At 36.3% G+C, this 17,679-nt stretch overlaps 1 protein-coding gene across 3 annotated transcripts in view; it reads right to left on the bottom strand.

Annotated features, from left to right (window-relative positions):
* EPHA6 (EPH receptor A6) overlaps positions 1-17,679 on the bottom strand; it is a 536,584-nt gene that overhangs the window by 96,136 nt on the left and 422,769 nt on the right. For all 3 annotated transcript variants that reach the window (XM_075709685.1, XM_075709691.1, XM_075709700.1), the window contains one exon: positions 13,409-13,594. In XM_075709685.1, the coding sequence (XP_075565800.1) occupies positions 13,409-13,594 (186 nt within the window). The remainder of the gene's footprint in view (positions 1-13,408; positions 13,595-17,679) is intronic.

Here is a 17,679-nt window from a genome sequence, read left to right as displayed (position 1 = left end):
TGAGAAGAAAAAAGAAAAAAAAGGAAAGAGTAGATACTCATTTCCAAAGTGGTTAAGTTATTACCAGTCTAGGGATAAATTAACAAGTTTCTGTTGTTTCAGGAAGAAAGGAAATCAGTTCTGTGAATTCTACAAACTACAGTACAGTAGTTTGTTTCAGATTTCTACTATTATGAAAATTCTGTACTATGCTTCTCTAGATGAAATATTGAAGTGAAGTCTTTAGCAGCTAAACTTATTTACATTCAAATTTTATTCAGTAGAAATTACCTTGTTAAACTTCAGTAGAAAAATGACAATATTTACCAATTGATGTAGTCATGAATCTATTCTGGAATGGCAGACTGAACACATTTGCCTCTTAAAATGTGTTTACAGGATTGTCATTAGTGTTTTGTGCTTATATTAAGAACATACATAAACTGAATATTCCGTAAACTCACACCATCTAATTATGGTGTTTTTAAAAAATACATATTTTTTTCCACATTGCTTCTCTCTTTCCATTCTGTCCCCCTTAACAGTTTTATCATCTACTCCTGATTTATAAGCAGTGCCAAGGCTATGCTTATCTGTGAAGAACTGTAAGATTTAAGAAGCAGTATTTTTTGCAAACTGTATTTCCAGCCATAACTTCAAGAGTCTGGAATGGATCCCAGACAGTTTGCATCTAAATTATTTATTCACCTGGAACCTGAACTATGTATGTATTAAGAATCAGAAAGATAATTATAGTCTGTGAAATGGATAGAGCAAGACTCACAGTAGAGAGGAAGTAAAGAAAGGAATTTGGAGGTCAGGAATATACAAAGAACATAGTGATGGGCTGAGTGAATAGATTCTGAATAAACAGTTTACAGATGAAAACTCTATTAAAATGATGGCATTATTTTCTGTGGATGTTGATGACAGTGCTAGAAGAATGGTGGAAGCAGAAATAATTTATCTGCCTTGGCTGGGGCTGCAATGCTGAGTGAGATCAGGAAGCAAAATGTGCGGGTGTGTGTTCACTGCAAACCTCTGTCATTAAAGTTCTCGCTTGCTCTCCAGAGCAGAACACAGAAAACACATGGCACTTTTCAACAGATTATAACTCAAACAAGTCTGAACAGATTTTCATTGCATAATATGACTGTTCCACTTCCAAATGTCAAAGATTTCTCGCTAATCACTGAAAATGGTTACTTTCAGCAGGTTTTACTTCTGTACAGTGGAAAAGTAATGTGTACGTGTCAAGCATGTCCCAACTGGCAACATTCTATACAAGTGCTTTGATTCCTCTGTGAGGAGGATGTGTCTGGTTTGAGATAAAGAGAAACTCTTCCTTACTCAGAGAAACCTATCTGCAGTTTGCTAAAACAAACTGGTATTAAGTCCTTCTCAAGAAGTTCCTTTCTTTTCTCTTCTGCTCTCTGTCCCATCCAAAGCATTACAACTATAGTTGTTTACAGCAATCCTCGCATTAGAAAGATGATGTTGTAAATAACCAAAGGTTTCTTTTCCTCACATCCAACTCTCATGTTTCCATAAAATACAATATCAGATAATTTATATGAGAAAATTACCAATCCATATTTTAATTCTTCTTCTTCTTCATATGAATCTGCTGGTAAAGATATCTCAAGCTTGTTGCCTTCCATGAGAAATTTAGCTACGAGCCTTTAAGCTGTAGTAAAGACCACAATACAACCTCTTGAGGCAGAGGGTTATACCATACGACGTGTGTGACATCTGGACAACCACTACCATAACAACTTGCTGAGCTAGCAGTTCCCTAGGTCTGATGGTCTCTCTATTTTAGGATGACAGGAGATTGATAACAAGGCCTTTCTTACTCTACTTCAGGTAAATCTAAGGACCATAACTTGTCCTTACATATTATCCTGTACCACATGGCTGGCATTCCCTCTTCAACTAATTACTGATGTTGGTCTCGCATGTTCTGTTTCATCACAAATTTGGCAAAGTGAACTGGTAGGCCTAACCAACATAAAAAAAACCCCTATTATTTCATTCCTTATTGACATACTTGCAAGTGAATGTAAAATTTAAAGAGATGTCAACTAGAGAAGGGGTGCAGCTTTTCTGGAACAGTTTTAATGACTCAAACATTCATCAGTCAATCAAAGTTCAAGCATACAAGCTGATCTATCTAACTTTGCCTATTAGGTGAATTAGGGTATGTTTACACAATGAATTCTCTTGTTTCTTCTGTGAAGGCTTTAACTCAAACAGCTGGTAATTAGAACCTGGCAGCATAACACGTTTGAAAGAGCTAACACCAATACTATCGGTTCATAAAGATTGTCAGTATATCCCATATGAGAAAGCACAGATAACTGCTCTATTTTTGGTAGCGACACAGACATTTACATCAGTTTTAAAAAGTTATTTAAGGAAGCATAGCCAGCAGGTCAAGGGAGGTGATTCTGCCGCTCTACTCTGCTCTGGTGAAACCCCACCTGGAGTACTGCGTCCAGCTCTGGAGTCCTCAGCACAGGAAAGACACGGACCTGTTGGAACAGGTCCAGAGGAGGGACACAAAAATGATCAGAGGGCTGGAACGCCTCTCCTATGGACAAAGGCTCTGAGAGTTGGGGTTGTTTGGTGTGGAGAAGAGAAGGCTCCAGGGAGACCATATTGCGGCCTTTCAGTACCTAAAGGGGGCTTATAAGAAACACAGGGACAGGCGTTTTAGTAGGATGTGTTGTGATAGGAAAGGGGTAATGATTTTAAACTAAAAGAGGGTAGATTTAGACTAGATACAAAGAAGAAATTTTTTACAATGAGCATGGTGAAACACTGGAACAGGTTGCCCAGAGAGGTGGTGGATGTCCCATCCCTGGAAACATTCAAGGTTGGGTTGGACAGGGCTCTGAGCAACCTGATCTAGTTGAAGATGTCCCCGCTCATTGCAGGTGGGTTGGGCTAGATGACCTTTAAGGTCCCTTCCAACCCAAACTATTCTATGATTCTATGATTCTATGATTCTATGATTCTATGATTCTATGATTCTATGATCTCAACTTACCAAAAAAATCTAGTTGCTATCTTGTATCTGTATACTTTAATGAGACCTACGCATTTTCTGAGGTTTGCAGAAGTACTGATACACATACCTCCATCCTTAAGATACCTAAAATCCATTGGACTATGGAAGATTAATATTATTGATAATATTCACTACATTTAACAACTTTTCTGTAAAAAGGTTCCAGCATTATTAAATTATTTAGTTGTAATGGTTATGGCTTCAATAGCACTGGGTTTCCAAATACTTCATAAATGAACTTGATAAGTCCCCACAATAACCCTTTCATACATGTAAGGTAGTAGGCTTATCCAAAGGGTCTGAGAAATGCAAACAAAACTGTGAGGGTGAACAAGAACTCTTCAGCCACAAGCAAACTTTAAACAACATTAAGATAATACACTGCAAATAACTTTGTATCATATTGAAAGCACCACGGGTATATTATTTGATACACTCATGTAAGTTTGAGTTTAGTTAAGCCAGTAAGAATGGCAGCTATTTCTCCTTAAAAAAGTAACAACGTGGACTTAACAGTCACCATGATTATGTCTCCCATCTTTCATCTTGTTACCTCAAGGAGCAGCTGTGTTCCTTGGTATCAGACATGGATCTAGAGCCAACACCCACCATGGGACAGAAACATTGAATTACCTCTATTATTTTGGTATCTAATCTAGATTTCTCCCCCAAAAGCGCTGTCTTAGCATAACATCTTAACTCAAAGGATCATGAAACAACATGATGGTAAAACCCGGCATGATAAGGCTTCTACCTTAAGCAAGACACATGTTAGCTTATTATCAAGAATCAACGGTAATCCATGAAAATATAGATACATATCCCCTAACTGTGACAGTCTTTCTGGTACAAGGTCTTATCATACGTCACTGCAGCCTACAGTAGCTTTATTGCCAGTCTTTCATTTCTTAGGTGACTGCTAGTATAAGAACTACAACTGGAAACTAAGAGACTAATGGCAGCACAAAAGAAAGAAAGGCAGTAAGCAAATACAGTCTGAAGCAATGAGACGTCAGTCCTGATTACATTGCATCATGATCCATACAAGATTGTAATCTGAATTGTATTCTGTGATTTAACTCTTTTTGCTTGGTACTTTCCTCAAGTTTCCCCAGGCTAGAGTATCACAGTTTTGCTGATTAGGTGTAGTTAAGGACTTTCATTTCCTACTTTCAGATGTTATAATCACTCTTGTCATTTGAAGTTTGGCAGATATGTGCTATATATACTAGAGATTTCTCCACAAGAATGTGGTTAAAGTTTTAATTCTCAGGCTACTCTGGGTCAGGAAACTGCCCACCTATGTTTCTATATTGTGGCCAAATTAAATAAAATTAATTTCTCTTGGCAGTGAAGAAACCAGAAATTCTTTTAAATTTGATTTGTTTTTTATTATTGTTGTCTGTACTAATACAATAGCCTTATCTTCCACACTTCATAGCTAACATGCCCCAAATGAACAACTACTAAATTTCTTGTGTCTATACAATGATTCATTGCTTTGCTATTTTCTAATTCCATCAATATTCTCTCCCATCTTACTGCTTAGTCTATTTATTCTCTCTTGGCAATTCAAACACATTACCCATTTCATTTTCTGAGATTCTTACCATTCATACCTGATTTTACATGGTTTGCAACCTCATACTCAACAGCTCTATTATGGAACGTTCAAAAGAAGCTATATTTGGGAGAAATTTATATCATCATTCAAAGGTCTTTGCTGAATTTGCAAAACTGAAATTATTAAGACAGAAGGGGTTTTCCAGGTTAATTTTAATCAGGTATTGCAATGAATATAGGAGTATGATTTTTTGAAGTGTTTTGGCTTTTCTGGTTTTCTAATCAACCAGACATGGTAACACCTGAATTAAGTAATGTCCACTGGCATATGACTAAGCTGCATCTCCCCAGAATTGCAATATGCCGCTCCTGGTACTGTGGAGGTATTTCAGAAGCAAAACACTGGGCAGTACAGGTGGATGGATATGCCTGCATATGACAGTCATAACAATCCCTGAAGCATATAAAAAAATCCTGTCTGTATATGGAATTAACTGAAAAGATGAAACAGAACACCCAAACAACTTTTGCATGTGGTAATGACAATTCTATTTCCAGTTCATTTCTTTACTGCTGATCTGCATATGTTTTTATAATAACTAAAAAGACAGTTATAAGAGTTGCAAGTATCAAGACTTACACCAGTTTCAATTTTACTTGATCAAGTTATGCCTCATGAAGTTTACTGCAACACAATGCATTAAAAAGGAAAAAGGACTCAGACTAACTGCATTTCTTAGAACCAGAAAAAATAATTAAAACATTTGCAAATACTTAGAAAATGACAGTGTGGTAAGTAACAGCCTGCACACATTTCTTAAGAGCAAATAGCCATGCCAGCCTAATTTCCACCTGTGACTAACAGGTCTCACAGAGTTACAGTAATGTTACATACATATATCCCATATAGGTCACAGTCAAGACAGTGCACTATGCTTTCCTGTTCTGATGTAACTACTGCAGAGTCAGGGTAATAATGGCTGGGAAACTGTCCTCAGTGGTTCACTGTCAACCTGGAAAGATACAAACAGTATGGTCGAGGGCTTTTGCTATTGTTCTGTTTTCTCCTTAATGACTGGGATGCTGGAACTGAGGGTGTGTTTCTAAATCTGAGAAAGACACCAAAGTGGAAGGAGCTCTTGGAGATTAGGTTCAGAAGGCAAAATGACTTGGCATGCTAGGGAAAGGTGTGAGAAAACATAGAAGAAAATTCTGTGGAGACAAAGCAGATCAATGGAGGAGGCAGTAAACAACTGCAAAAATACATCCTGGAGGAAAGACTAGACAGTCGGCTGTTTCACAGTGGAGGATCTACAGGTAATAATATACCAAAATAAAACCCAACAATGGTTTCTATTGAAAACCATGCATATTTAAAGATGAGTAACACAGTTGACATTTAAAATAATTCTTTCCTGCTTGCTAGAGGAAGGTAAGGCTCAGCATCCACTGTATCCACTTTTGAAAGCCATACTTCAAAAAAGATACGAATTGACTGGAAAGAGTCTGAAAGAAACCATTAAGAATGACCAAAGGTCTGGCAAACATAGACTATGAAGAAAGACTTGACAGAACCCGGGTGATTTACTGAAGACAGTAAAGACATTATAATGGTCTACAAATGTAAAATATTGCTGCAAAGGCACAAGCTGTTCCACCACAGATAGTAAAGAGTTAATGGCCTTAAGGTGCAGTAAAAAAAAATCAATTTAACACTAGGAAGGTTAAGTATGAGGATAGTTAAACACTCAACAGATCGCCCAGGGAGGCTGTGGAATCTTCACCAGGAGAGGTTTCTGAGAATAGGATAGGCAACCATCTATCCAGACTAGTTTAAATATAATTGATTCTGCCTCGGGGCAGGAAGATGGACAAGATGACCTCTCAGTGTCCTTCACAGCCCAATGCTGTATATTCTGTGAATTACAAGAGAATGATTGATTGTTGAAAAATAGCACAAAGTTAAGCATTTATTTAATTTGCCTTTTAAAAGGACACAACCCTACTTCAATTTTGAGAGCACTGTAATATTTAACAATTAGGTTGAAGCTTACCAAATAATGCTTCTGTTATAATCTGACTTAGGCTCTAAAATACAGCATAACCTCTCTTAGTTATCATTATTAATTATTCTCAAACTCAGCATGTCTTGGTGTTAATTTCAGTGAGAGCACCTTCTTCTTCACTTCTCAGCAAAGATTTAGCAACAACAAAGTTGCAACAGGACTTTACCAATACATGTATAAAGAATGAGAAATTAATGTACAGTTATCAAAATAAATCAACCAAACACCGCTTGTGAATCAGGATTATTGATCGCTTTATGTACACTCTTTAACCCCCTCACTCCTTTACCTGTGAACTGTGGTTGCAATTGTCATTTATAATTGTTCCCCTCATTGTTTATATGGTTTTCCTACACAGGCAACAGATCAGCCCTGTTGTTGCAGCAAACCTGTCAGCACAGTGCAATCTTGTGTCCCCCTGTTATTCATTCAGTCTTCTGGTTACAGTTGTTAAAAAAAGCCCCAACCCTTCATATATCACCTACACACTAAAACTACCTTGCCCTTCAACTTACTGTACCATATTCTTCTCTACTTTAATGGTGAAGGAAGAAATGGCATACTTCGTTCAGAAGATACATGGAAATGCAATCACTTGCAGTTAATAATTATGCTAATTATGCAAACTGATGACCACGCTTTCCCTTAAAAAGAAAAAAAAAAAATCTGGCCATTTCTTATCTACAAGACTTTATCTTTTTATGGCTGTTGGTAAGAATGATTTTTGTCACCTATTTTTCTACTAGAACCACATCTCACATCAAAGAATCTAAATATCTTTGAAAATCAGGCCCTACGTGTCTGAATACAGACCTCTGAAGGCAAAGGATCCTGAAGAAAGTGAAATTCTGTTTCTCAGGCGCAACTTATAGAAGTAGAATTATAAAAGTTTAGTTATGTTAGGTACTGTATCATGGTCAGATTAAACTGCTGCTAACAAGATGTTAGCTGTTTGACCATTTGACAATATGGTTTTTCTTCATTGCTTATCATCCTGTGAAAGATGTTACAGCAGACTTGACAGTTACAATGCATAGCTTGCTAGATGCAAAACAGAAAAGAAGAACACAGAAATGTGACTGATTTGAACTTCAGGGAACCATAACGGCCCTTTCATTTTTGCAAAAAAAAATCTCAGATTGTAATAAATGAAAGATCTATATGAAATCTATTTTTTCCAGAGGTTTAAAAGCTAATTTATTTTAAGTATGTATCATTCAGGAGAATCAAGGACTGTCCATTCTTAGTTTTTGGCAGCAACCTTCAACAAAAGGCATGCATTGTAGTTTGTATGCGTTAGCTGAAATATCCACATGCATGAATGTGTAAAAATAGCTCAGCACTATCAACATTAATTACTTTCTTTGAATACCAGTTCATGAAGGGTAACCTATTTTGCAAGAAGTCTACAGACACTTAGTTTTGTCTGTGTTACAACAGTCATGTCCGCAGCTCTAACTTTCAACTCTTTATTTGGATGATATTTTAATAAATTGATCTAGTAAATTTGGCTAACAGTGCAGGTGGTGGCTGTGGTTTTTGCATTAATTTGCTGGCCACAGCAACACTGACTTCAGTAATGTGGTATTTATCTATGAAACATGATACAAAGGAAAATAAAGGCAGTGAGCCAAATTTAAATTTACAGCTCCACTTACTGAACACAACTGAAATTCTGCTGTTTTGTGTATCATTATGTGCACAGCTACAATATGCTTCATCAGACAAATTCAGCTTTATGCCTAATGCCATGTAAAGCCCACTGGCTAATATGACACGCATATAGTCTAACCACCACTCTGTGTCACAGTGGATCGTCCATAAGCAGAATGGAAGATCTTCAGGGATGAATAATGTCTTCATACTCTGCTGTGTATCTGTGTTTGCATAAGGCAGGTGCAAGGGGTGGATTCAAGGGGTGGAGTCTGAAGCCATTTTGGCCTCCAACAAGTACATCTGTGCCTGGAGATGCTAGTGATGTCTTCAGTGATGTACTGAGATTACTGACAGAAGTAAATGTCAAGATTTGAAATTGGTTACACTCTAGGTTATAAACAATACTATAATGCTAACATGGAATTTATTAACATCGTATGTTTTCTGTTGGCCCTAAAGTTTTTATTTTTCAGAAATCAATAATAATTTTTTTTGGGGTGTATAATCATAATCATATTTTGTAAGCTATCATGGAGTAAGTCTACTTCAAATAGTCACAACTTAACTCTTAAAATGTCACCATTTAAACTTTGCACAATCACATTTCCTGGGAGTACAATTGCACCATCCATGACTGAAGTAAGAATGTTACAAACAGTGCCACAAAATTTCCTCAATCCTTTTGCATAACAGCTAAGTATACCATGCTGTGTATAATAAACACATGTACTGCAAAATATGTCACCTTCCAAAATGAATTCTGAAATCCATTTGACAGTGTCAACCTGTTAACAGGTTGGAGAAAAGAGCACCATTAGATTTATTACACTAAGGGCTCAAAAGCCTAGAACACAGTGTCTTGGCTGAAAAAAAAAAATTCATTGTTATCCCCTCCATTTTTGAGAAACGAAAAAAGGGTCAGATATGAAGAGCTAAACACTGCAAATCGTAGTGAAAGAGGATCATGCAGCTGCTGCTTTGCCTTCCTCATGGACAAGGTGAGGTAGACTGACCTCAGGACTCTTCTTGTATTGTATTATATACAACAATTTAAGAAGAAACTCAATGATTAAAGCTTTGAATTTAATCTGCCAGATGACTGACTAAAGCTTTCAGAACTGTGATAGCATTCACAATTTGAAAGTCACTAAAATAAAACAGTGAGTAGACAGTAAGGGAGTTGAAGGTGTCATTCCAAACCCAGACTCGATGTTACAGGGATGTGAGCTTACACAGAACCAAAATCTAGGTGCTGTCTTCATTCATCCTCCTTTTGTGATGGGACTAATTTGAAAATTCTTCTGGAGAGTAACAATATACGGAATGTTGTGCAAGAAAATGAATGCCTTAAAAAGATTCCTCTTGTAAATGTGACAGGTGCAAATCCTCCAGTAGTCAAAGTTCAGAAATGGAAGCAATTCCTTAGAAATTAATTTTAACAATTGAAAGTTATTTGGGGTAAAGTATGAGGGGGAGGGGAGCAATCTAAGATTATGACTAGAATAAAGCCCTTGCAAGCATTGATATTTTGTACTGACACAGTATTACACGGTACTGACAAGGCTGTGCTTTAAACTATTGTGTAAGATACCATCAAGCTAAACTAACTATAGATTCCAGTTTGGCTAGCGTAACACCAATGATTTCTTCCAGTACAGTTACAATAGTCAGGACCATTTTTTCATGTCTCTTATAGTTATGTTGGCAGGTGTTTGCTGGGAGCCTAGCTTTAGTTTACATTACAGACTCTTCATGGAAAGTCTGAAACACAGACTTCAATATGATGTAGAAGACACATCTTCTATATAGCCCAGATCAAAATGTTGGTTACTTATGTTTGCGCTGGAGAAAGAAGTTTTATTTTTCTTATACCTGTTTATGAAATAGCAGCAGCTTGGACCATGACATACAACTCAGCTGAGCATGCCCTGACACACCCAAGAAGAGCTCCCCAAATCTTCACTGTGCTAGTATGACTTGAGAGGGAAACATGGATATTTTTATGAAATGCCTAAGCATCTCTCATCAATTTGCAAGGCAATAAGCAGCCTTCTGTGGCAAGCCATGGAAGGAATGGTGTGGCAAGCCATGCAGGGAATGGCATTACTAAAACAAACCAAACAGGAATAAAGTTTCCCTTGTGACTTCTGATTAGCAATATAAGCGAATATCGGATCCAGATTCTGTGCTATGGTGTATTTGTCTTGGCCTGGCAAATTGCCCTTGAAATGAACTCTCTGATAACAGAAAGCTTGTGCTACAGCAACTGTTCTGCCTACTGCTCTCTGTGATTAGGGATCGCTGTTAAGACAAACGAGAAATGAAGCAATCAGAAAAAGGGATTAAAACTGTTTCAGACCTACTTCTGAGCAGGCTTAGTTTAGCATTTTTTCATCCTGTACAGTACATATTCCATAGCAATTTTGAAAACAGTATCATTTAAAAGTTAACATCTGCTTAGCTGGTAGGACCAGATAAAAGGTCTCATTTGTAATGAACAGGCAAATTTGTTATTGCCCCAGTCAATAGCTATTGACTTAGTAGAGCACTTCTGCTTATTACAATCAAATCCTTTTTCTTTTTTGTTCAATAGTCAATGACACTGTAATGGAAGGTACTGCTTACAAATTGATGCAATATATATCAGCAACTGCTAGAAGTTAATGACTAATGGTTACAAAGAGGAAAGCATGTGCTAAGAACAGCATTACACGTCTATTAATCAAATTTAGTGCATCCGATGTGCTTTTATAGGTTAGTGGAACTGTAATGCACATCAGATGAATAGTTTCTGCTGTTATTAATCTAAGTTTTAACACAAAACACCTTTTAATCATGCTATCATTACATAAATAATTTGGCTAGGACAAGGTTCTGTCTCACTTTTACAGCACACCTTTTAGTTATAGGAAATTTCTGTCCCGTTGTGGCTTGTGCAATCCTAGATTTAGGATTTAGTGAAATGCAAGGTAACTGTTCTGCTCCCAGCTGAAGCCATGTTATCCTCTAAATACCACAGATGGCGCAGTATAAATGCAAGGCAACATCTGAAAGATAAACTGGCAAAAGAGAAGCACAGCAGAGTGCATGTGTCCGTTGCTCAGCCTGTCTCCTAGCTTCTTCCCTGCAGCAGAACAGTACTGCACAACTTTGTCCTTGACACTTTATATAACTTGCACTTTCCATGTATTTTTTTCATTCTATAATTATTGCTGTAAAATTGTTTTATGTTTTATAAACCAAACTGCTTGACCCAACAATATTTTCTTTCAAAGTTTCTCTACATATTTTATATCTGAGAGAGATGCATATTTTTATCCGAGAGTGTGACTATAACAGTAACGCCTAGTATTTTTATATTACCTCTAAGCAAACATTCCTAAAACCAATAAAGTTTGTTGACTCGTTAGAGAAAAGCAGAACTGCTAATGATGGCTTCTTGACTTAAGGTTGTCTATAATCACTTTTCCTGTAGAACAGGAACAAATACTCTAATGTTGGAGCACTGATTTATCTGTTTTTTTTCTGTTTTCTTAATGCAATCTTCATTTCTCTCTAGACTGATGATGAGACATTACAGAAAGAAAATTTATAAATGTGGCAAAGATTAAACAATCATGCCATTGCCAAGTACATTATACTGTACTCTGTGTGCACCATCTAATTGGATTTAAACAATGTTTGTAAGTCACAGCCATTAGCCTTTTTCAGAAATGAGACATACACTACTAGATCCACCACATGGATCCTAGTCATACCTGTGATATTGGTTCATAAACTGCCCGTGTTGGTGAAGACTGGTGGAATTTAATTGCTGCTATACTGCTCATTATGAAGCAAGGAGCTAAATTCAATTAAGTTCCTACATATTTATATCTCTTGACAAAGATCTCCAATGCTGCTCAGCCAGTATTAACTTGTGTTCTTGTTTGTTGTCAGCAGAGCAGTTACTGACGGGAGAGCAATGGAAGAGACTAAGCTATATCTTTCCAGAAGTCTGCAACATAATGGATTCTGTTAGTCTAGTAACCAAACATTCCTAAATAATAATGAATTTATCCTTGCAATACTGTGTGAACTCAAAAAAAAAAGATCCTTTTCATCTTAATTTAGAACCATAGAGAGACAGATTTGAACAAGGTCATCCCGTAAACCTATTGAAATTCCATTCCAATGACATGAGTTCAGGAGCTATAATTTCCTCTTTGTTCTAGTACACTGTGTTTTCCAAACATAGCTTTTGATATTGTAACAAGGTGAAAACAGGAAATATTCATAACACATTTATTGTATTTGCTGTGACGGTAAGAGGACATCATTGTTTTATACACACAACACTTGACCTTTAAAATAAAAATATAAATACTGCAAATCAGGAAACAACACAGCTTAGTTGAGGCAATGATTAATTTTGAGTATACCTTATAAAGTTTTTAATTCATTACTGCAAAAAGTTGGCATTAAAGAAATTTCATGCATGTTAATAAGACTTACTTAATACTTAAATAATAACTAGATATTTCAGCGTTTCAGAAAAGCCATAACCCCGCTAAAAATGCTAGATTTCAGAGGCAAGGGATATCTCTTGGCAGCTGCAATAGGTATAAAGAGTAAGACATTTCATAGATTATTCTGGAATTTTAGTGAATCATTTGCAAGTGTACAATAAGTTTAAAAGAGTTTACATTTTATTTCTTTAAAATAGGAAATTGATCTCTTCTGGTACCAAAATCAGTAAAACACAACCAAATAAAGAGAGTGCTTGTGGGAAAAGAAGACTATAGCTGCTACCTGAATCAATGATTTGACTTCATTGTCAACTCAGTTACATTTATGGTTTTCTCTACTGTATTCTATTTGCCTATGGGCAAACTCTACAGTGCTATTTCATAAGAACCTGTAAAGACTTTATTTGAATGAGGAGGATTTTTATTAAAAAAAAACCCAAACCATTTCTAATTGAAAACAGATAGGCTATGAATCCATACTGAATATGGAAGTAATGCTTAATTTTGATACTAAATGACATAGAATGGGAAAACCAACAAAAAACCTATTAATAGTAACTTACTTTTTGTAACAACTCCTTCAAGGCGAATTATATTTGGGTGATCAAATTGTCCCATGATACTAGCCTCTCTCAGGAAATCTCTTCGCTGCCTCTCCACATAGCCACCTTTTAGAGTTTTAATTGCAACAGGTATCTCTCTTTTTCCTGGTGTCTTCAGACGTCCGCTGCATACTTCTCCAAACTCACCTTAAATAGATAAAATATTTGTTAGATCATTCACAGTGCCTGAAGAACTACAGTTCAGTTTGTATTGCTGAACATAAACACCTTATTTTTCAAAATAACCTTCAATAGCTGTCTTAAAAGCTTTTTTTTTTTTCAATAGTTCAGAGTTATTTGTAGTTGTTGGTGAAACAAGAATGCAAAAATATTCAAGAAACTCACACATCCTGTAGAAGTGGATGAAGAAATAACAGATGGGATATCCAAGTTCCTGAGTTTCATCACTTCCCAGAAAAATATTCAGCATTACTTCAAAAAAATAATCACCTTTCCTTTGTGCCACACCACAAGATCATGGGGACTTGTACTTTCACTGCAATAGCCAAACCATCTGCCCTCCACAGTGTGGTTCATCTTGCTTTACTGACACTTTGAGACCGAACTTTGATACCAATATGTTTGTGATATAACTGAGCATGCTATGAGGATGGAATGTAATGACACTTAGATTTTAATTCTAATGATGACAAAATCTCTATCTAAAGTATCTATTTATAGCAATAGCTATCTATAGGGGTGTCATGCGCTAAGATCTATGTGAAAAGAAATGCTGTGAGAATATCAGAATAGCAGACTATCCTCCAATTGTAGAAAGCATTTAAAATGTACTTAATGCTATTATGCCCCAGAAAAGCACTTGCACATGATTTATTTAAATGGACTTACACACCTACTTGAAATTAATTACATATTTCACTGTTCAGACAGCCAAAGGCCAACAGTTTCAGCAAATCAGGACTGAGCTGCACAACGAGAGGAATCTCAAATCTTGCTTCACCTGATATTTTCTTGTGTATGTAAGGGCCTTTAAAGAATGCATGTCTCCTCGCATTCCCTTTACACATTTACTAATTAAGTTTGTATGGAAATCACAACTTTCCTTTGATCCTGAAGCCACTCAAAATTTGTTTAAAGCCCCTACCAAATACACTCTGGATGCCAGCAGGTCAGTTTTCAATGGGCCATAATTCAGTAAATGAAAAACAATGTTCACAAAAATATTTCAAAGCACTTCTCAGTGCAGGGCACTTCCACAGCAAAACTAAATTCTCTATCCCAGTCATTTTGGAATCAGAACTGTTGAAAAACAAAAACCAAGTCATAAACAGATATAGATTTAACTGGAGGAAATAATTTGTTACCCCCTCCATTGAATGCTGTCTGAATTAGTTTCCCTTAAACTTTAAGGACAGAACAAAAGAAAAGAAAAGAAGAGAGCTCTATCCTTTAACAGTGTGTCTTCAGATATGAACCAAATCTAGAAGAGAGAGACCTTAAAGACAGAAGCTTCACTTCAGAAAATTATAACTCCCTGATGTTATGGGATTAGAATGGATATTGTCATACAGCTTTTATTTTATTAGGTTCTGTCGCTTCCACTAAAATAAAACAAGGTTTTATTAGCCAATAAGATCCAGGAAGAGTGGAGGGATTAAAAAAACAATTTCATAGCTTGTCTTTCACTTCAAAACAGAGACATCATCAAGTGCAAGAGTACAATTAACAGATGCTGAACATAACCTCTGAATAAATTAGCAGCTTCTTAAAGAACTAACAGAAGCCAAGTGTCCTAGGTCTTCTTTCTACCAAAAAAATCCCCATTTGTTTTATTTCTACCTAATTTTTTAAAATAAATCAAAGCATGTGCTTCCCTGAAGATGTGTGCGCATGTGTGAAAATGTATGTCATCAGACTAATGTTCTGGGAATCTTTTGACAAAAGGGGAAGTTGGGTAGGGATTTTCCTACATAATTTTGCCCCTTTAGCTCTTAGAAGGCTCTCCTTACACGTTTGTTTGCCTGACTACTGCCACTGAAAAAGTAGTAGCTAGTTTGGACTTCTAAAGTCCTACCATAAAACAAAGTCATGAAACCTGAATGTTTGGAAGGAGACATGGTATATCAAGCTTCTGTTCTGTGATACATCCAGCAGTGCTAGAATGCATCTCTAAAGCCATGACCTTATTGCACCTTACTGGCTTTTCAAACTTAAATGCCTAAAATGTAAAAAATTTCCAGTTTCTTCCTCTTGATGAAACAGTGAAAAGCAAAAATACTAGAGCCTTAATATACAGATTTTTGAAGAGATTTCATGATCAATAAATCTGCAGAACTGCAAAATCTAATTTTTGAGAATAATTTGGAAAGCATAGGTTATAGAATAAATCATTTTGCTGTTATAAGATTATACAAGAGTACGACAACTTCAGAATTTCAGAAATAATGGCATTCATACCTCAGGGACTGTAAAGGGCTGTTCATCAAGTGTTTTGAAATGAATTAAACTGAAGGAGGCAAGTGAAGGACTTACAATCCCAAGATTTATTACCTGTACAACATCCAAAGCAGGAGAAGGAACATCATGTCTTCTCCCTGACCTGTTTCTTTTCCCTTTTTTGGATGCATGATTTGTACAGGTAGAAAGAAATTTCAGTTCCCTTGGATGTTGGGATTGATAAACTGGTGAACATAAAGACGAAGAGCAATTTTTTTGTGACATGATGTCAAACAGACAGTAAGTGATCATCAGCTCACAGAACAGAGTTACTACATTTAGAAGTCTAAGGTATGTGTAATAACTTCTAGTTCTGGTTTCGACTAGATGGAGATCAATGATATAATTTAAACCATTGAACTATTTACGCTGAGAAAGAGTTTGACAAGATTTCATCCCAGAGTATTTTTTCTACATTTTTGTTCAGATAAAGAATTTTGAATGTTTTTAAAGTCAAAGGGGAATGTATTCAACAAAAGAGTTTTTTAAAATCTAAGAATCTGGCTCATTGCTCAAGTTTGAAGATAAACAAGACAAATGTTGACCCTGCAGCAGTAAAGGTTCATGACTGCATGTGTAATAAGTAGAAGCTAAGAGCCAGATGTCAATGAAGTCGACATCTTTCCTTGCTCCAGGGAAAAAGCTGGTGATAACTAGAGAAAAAGATAGACTTCATTGTCTGTTCAGTTTTAATAAAATGTAAATAATCCCTGGTTTAATGATATAAACCCCACACATCTTACTGTATGTTATACAAAAAGAAGCTAATTGAGCAGTCTAAAAACTTACCCTGTGCAAACCATGCATCCCTTTTCTCCTTCAGTCATAACATATGTGTTATTTAAAATGAAACAGCAATAGTCAGTCACTTAAAAGTCTGATATGCAGTCTGGTATTACTACATGGGATCAAAACAAATGTCTTACAACACAGACAGTTGGTGTTGATGGAACTGAAAGGTCACAGCACCAAATACAGCTGAACTCATTTTCCCTAGTTTTAGTCATTAGGCCTGTGGGAGAACTGGGAGAAGATTTAGCTTACAAAAAGAATATAGTGTACCCTCTGTGAAAAATCAAAGAGTTGGCCTCTTCCTTGAGTTTCAACATTTTAACAAAGAAAATAAGAGGATAATTGTAACTTTTAAGACAGACTTGACAAAGTACCTCTGGGAATTCCTTCCATGAAGAGTTGCTGAAGCCCTAAACCATAGAGCAAGAAGTGATGGGGCAGAAAAACGTGTCATGGACAGGAAAAAATCAAATGATATGATAACCTGTCAGTAGGTGCAAGCTCAATATGGAAAGTGGCTGAAAGGGACTGTCTGAAGAAAATCTACAGCAATGAATAGACGGCAAATTGTGGGAACCAGCAAAAAGGCACCCAGTGATCTTTGTAATGAACCAGTGGGAGATCTCATGGAGTATTTAATACTAGTGGTAAAAAAACCTCGGCCAAGAGGTTTGAATCCAAGAATATACAACATCAAATTAAACAATAGCAAAACTTTGTCATAAGTAGTGGATAAAATAAAAGGGAATGGACTAATGAATTTCACCATTTAAACAGTAACTATTGCTAGAATGTGAACTTCATTAATACCTATTTAGTTGGTTGATGTCACCATGAGAAGAGAAGCTAAGCACTTTAGGTGCTGTTTTGCCTTTGGTATTGTAATCTGCCTGCTATTATGAATATTTGATCAAACTACGATTGTGATTTTGGTTGTAAACTGTTTACCTACTGCCTTTACCCTCCAGTTTGAACCAAGATAT

Source organism: Pelecanus crispus, chromosome 1, assembly GCF_030463565.1.
Source record: "Pelecanus crispus isolate bPelCri1 chromosome 1, bPelCri1.pri, whole genome shotgun sequence".
NCBI classification, from domain to species: Eukaryota; Metazoa; Chordata; class Aves; order Pelecaniformes; family Pelecanidae; genus Pelecanus; species Pelecanus crispus.
Note: the sequence above shows the minus strand (reverse complement) of the source record. Positions and strands in the feature narration are given on the sequence as shown.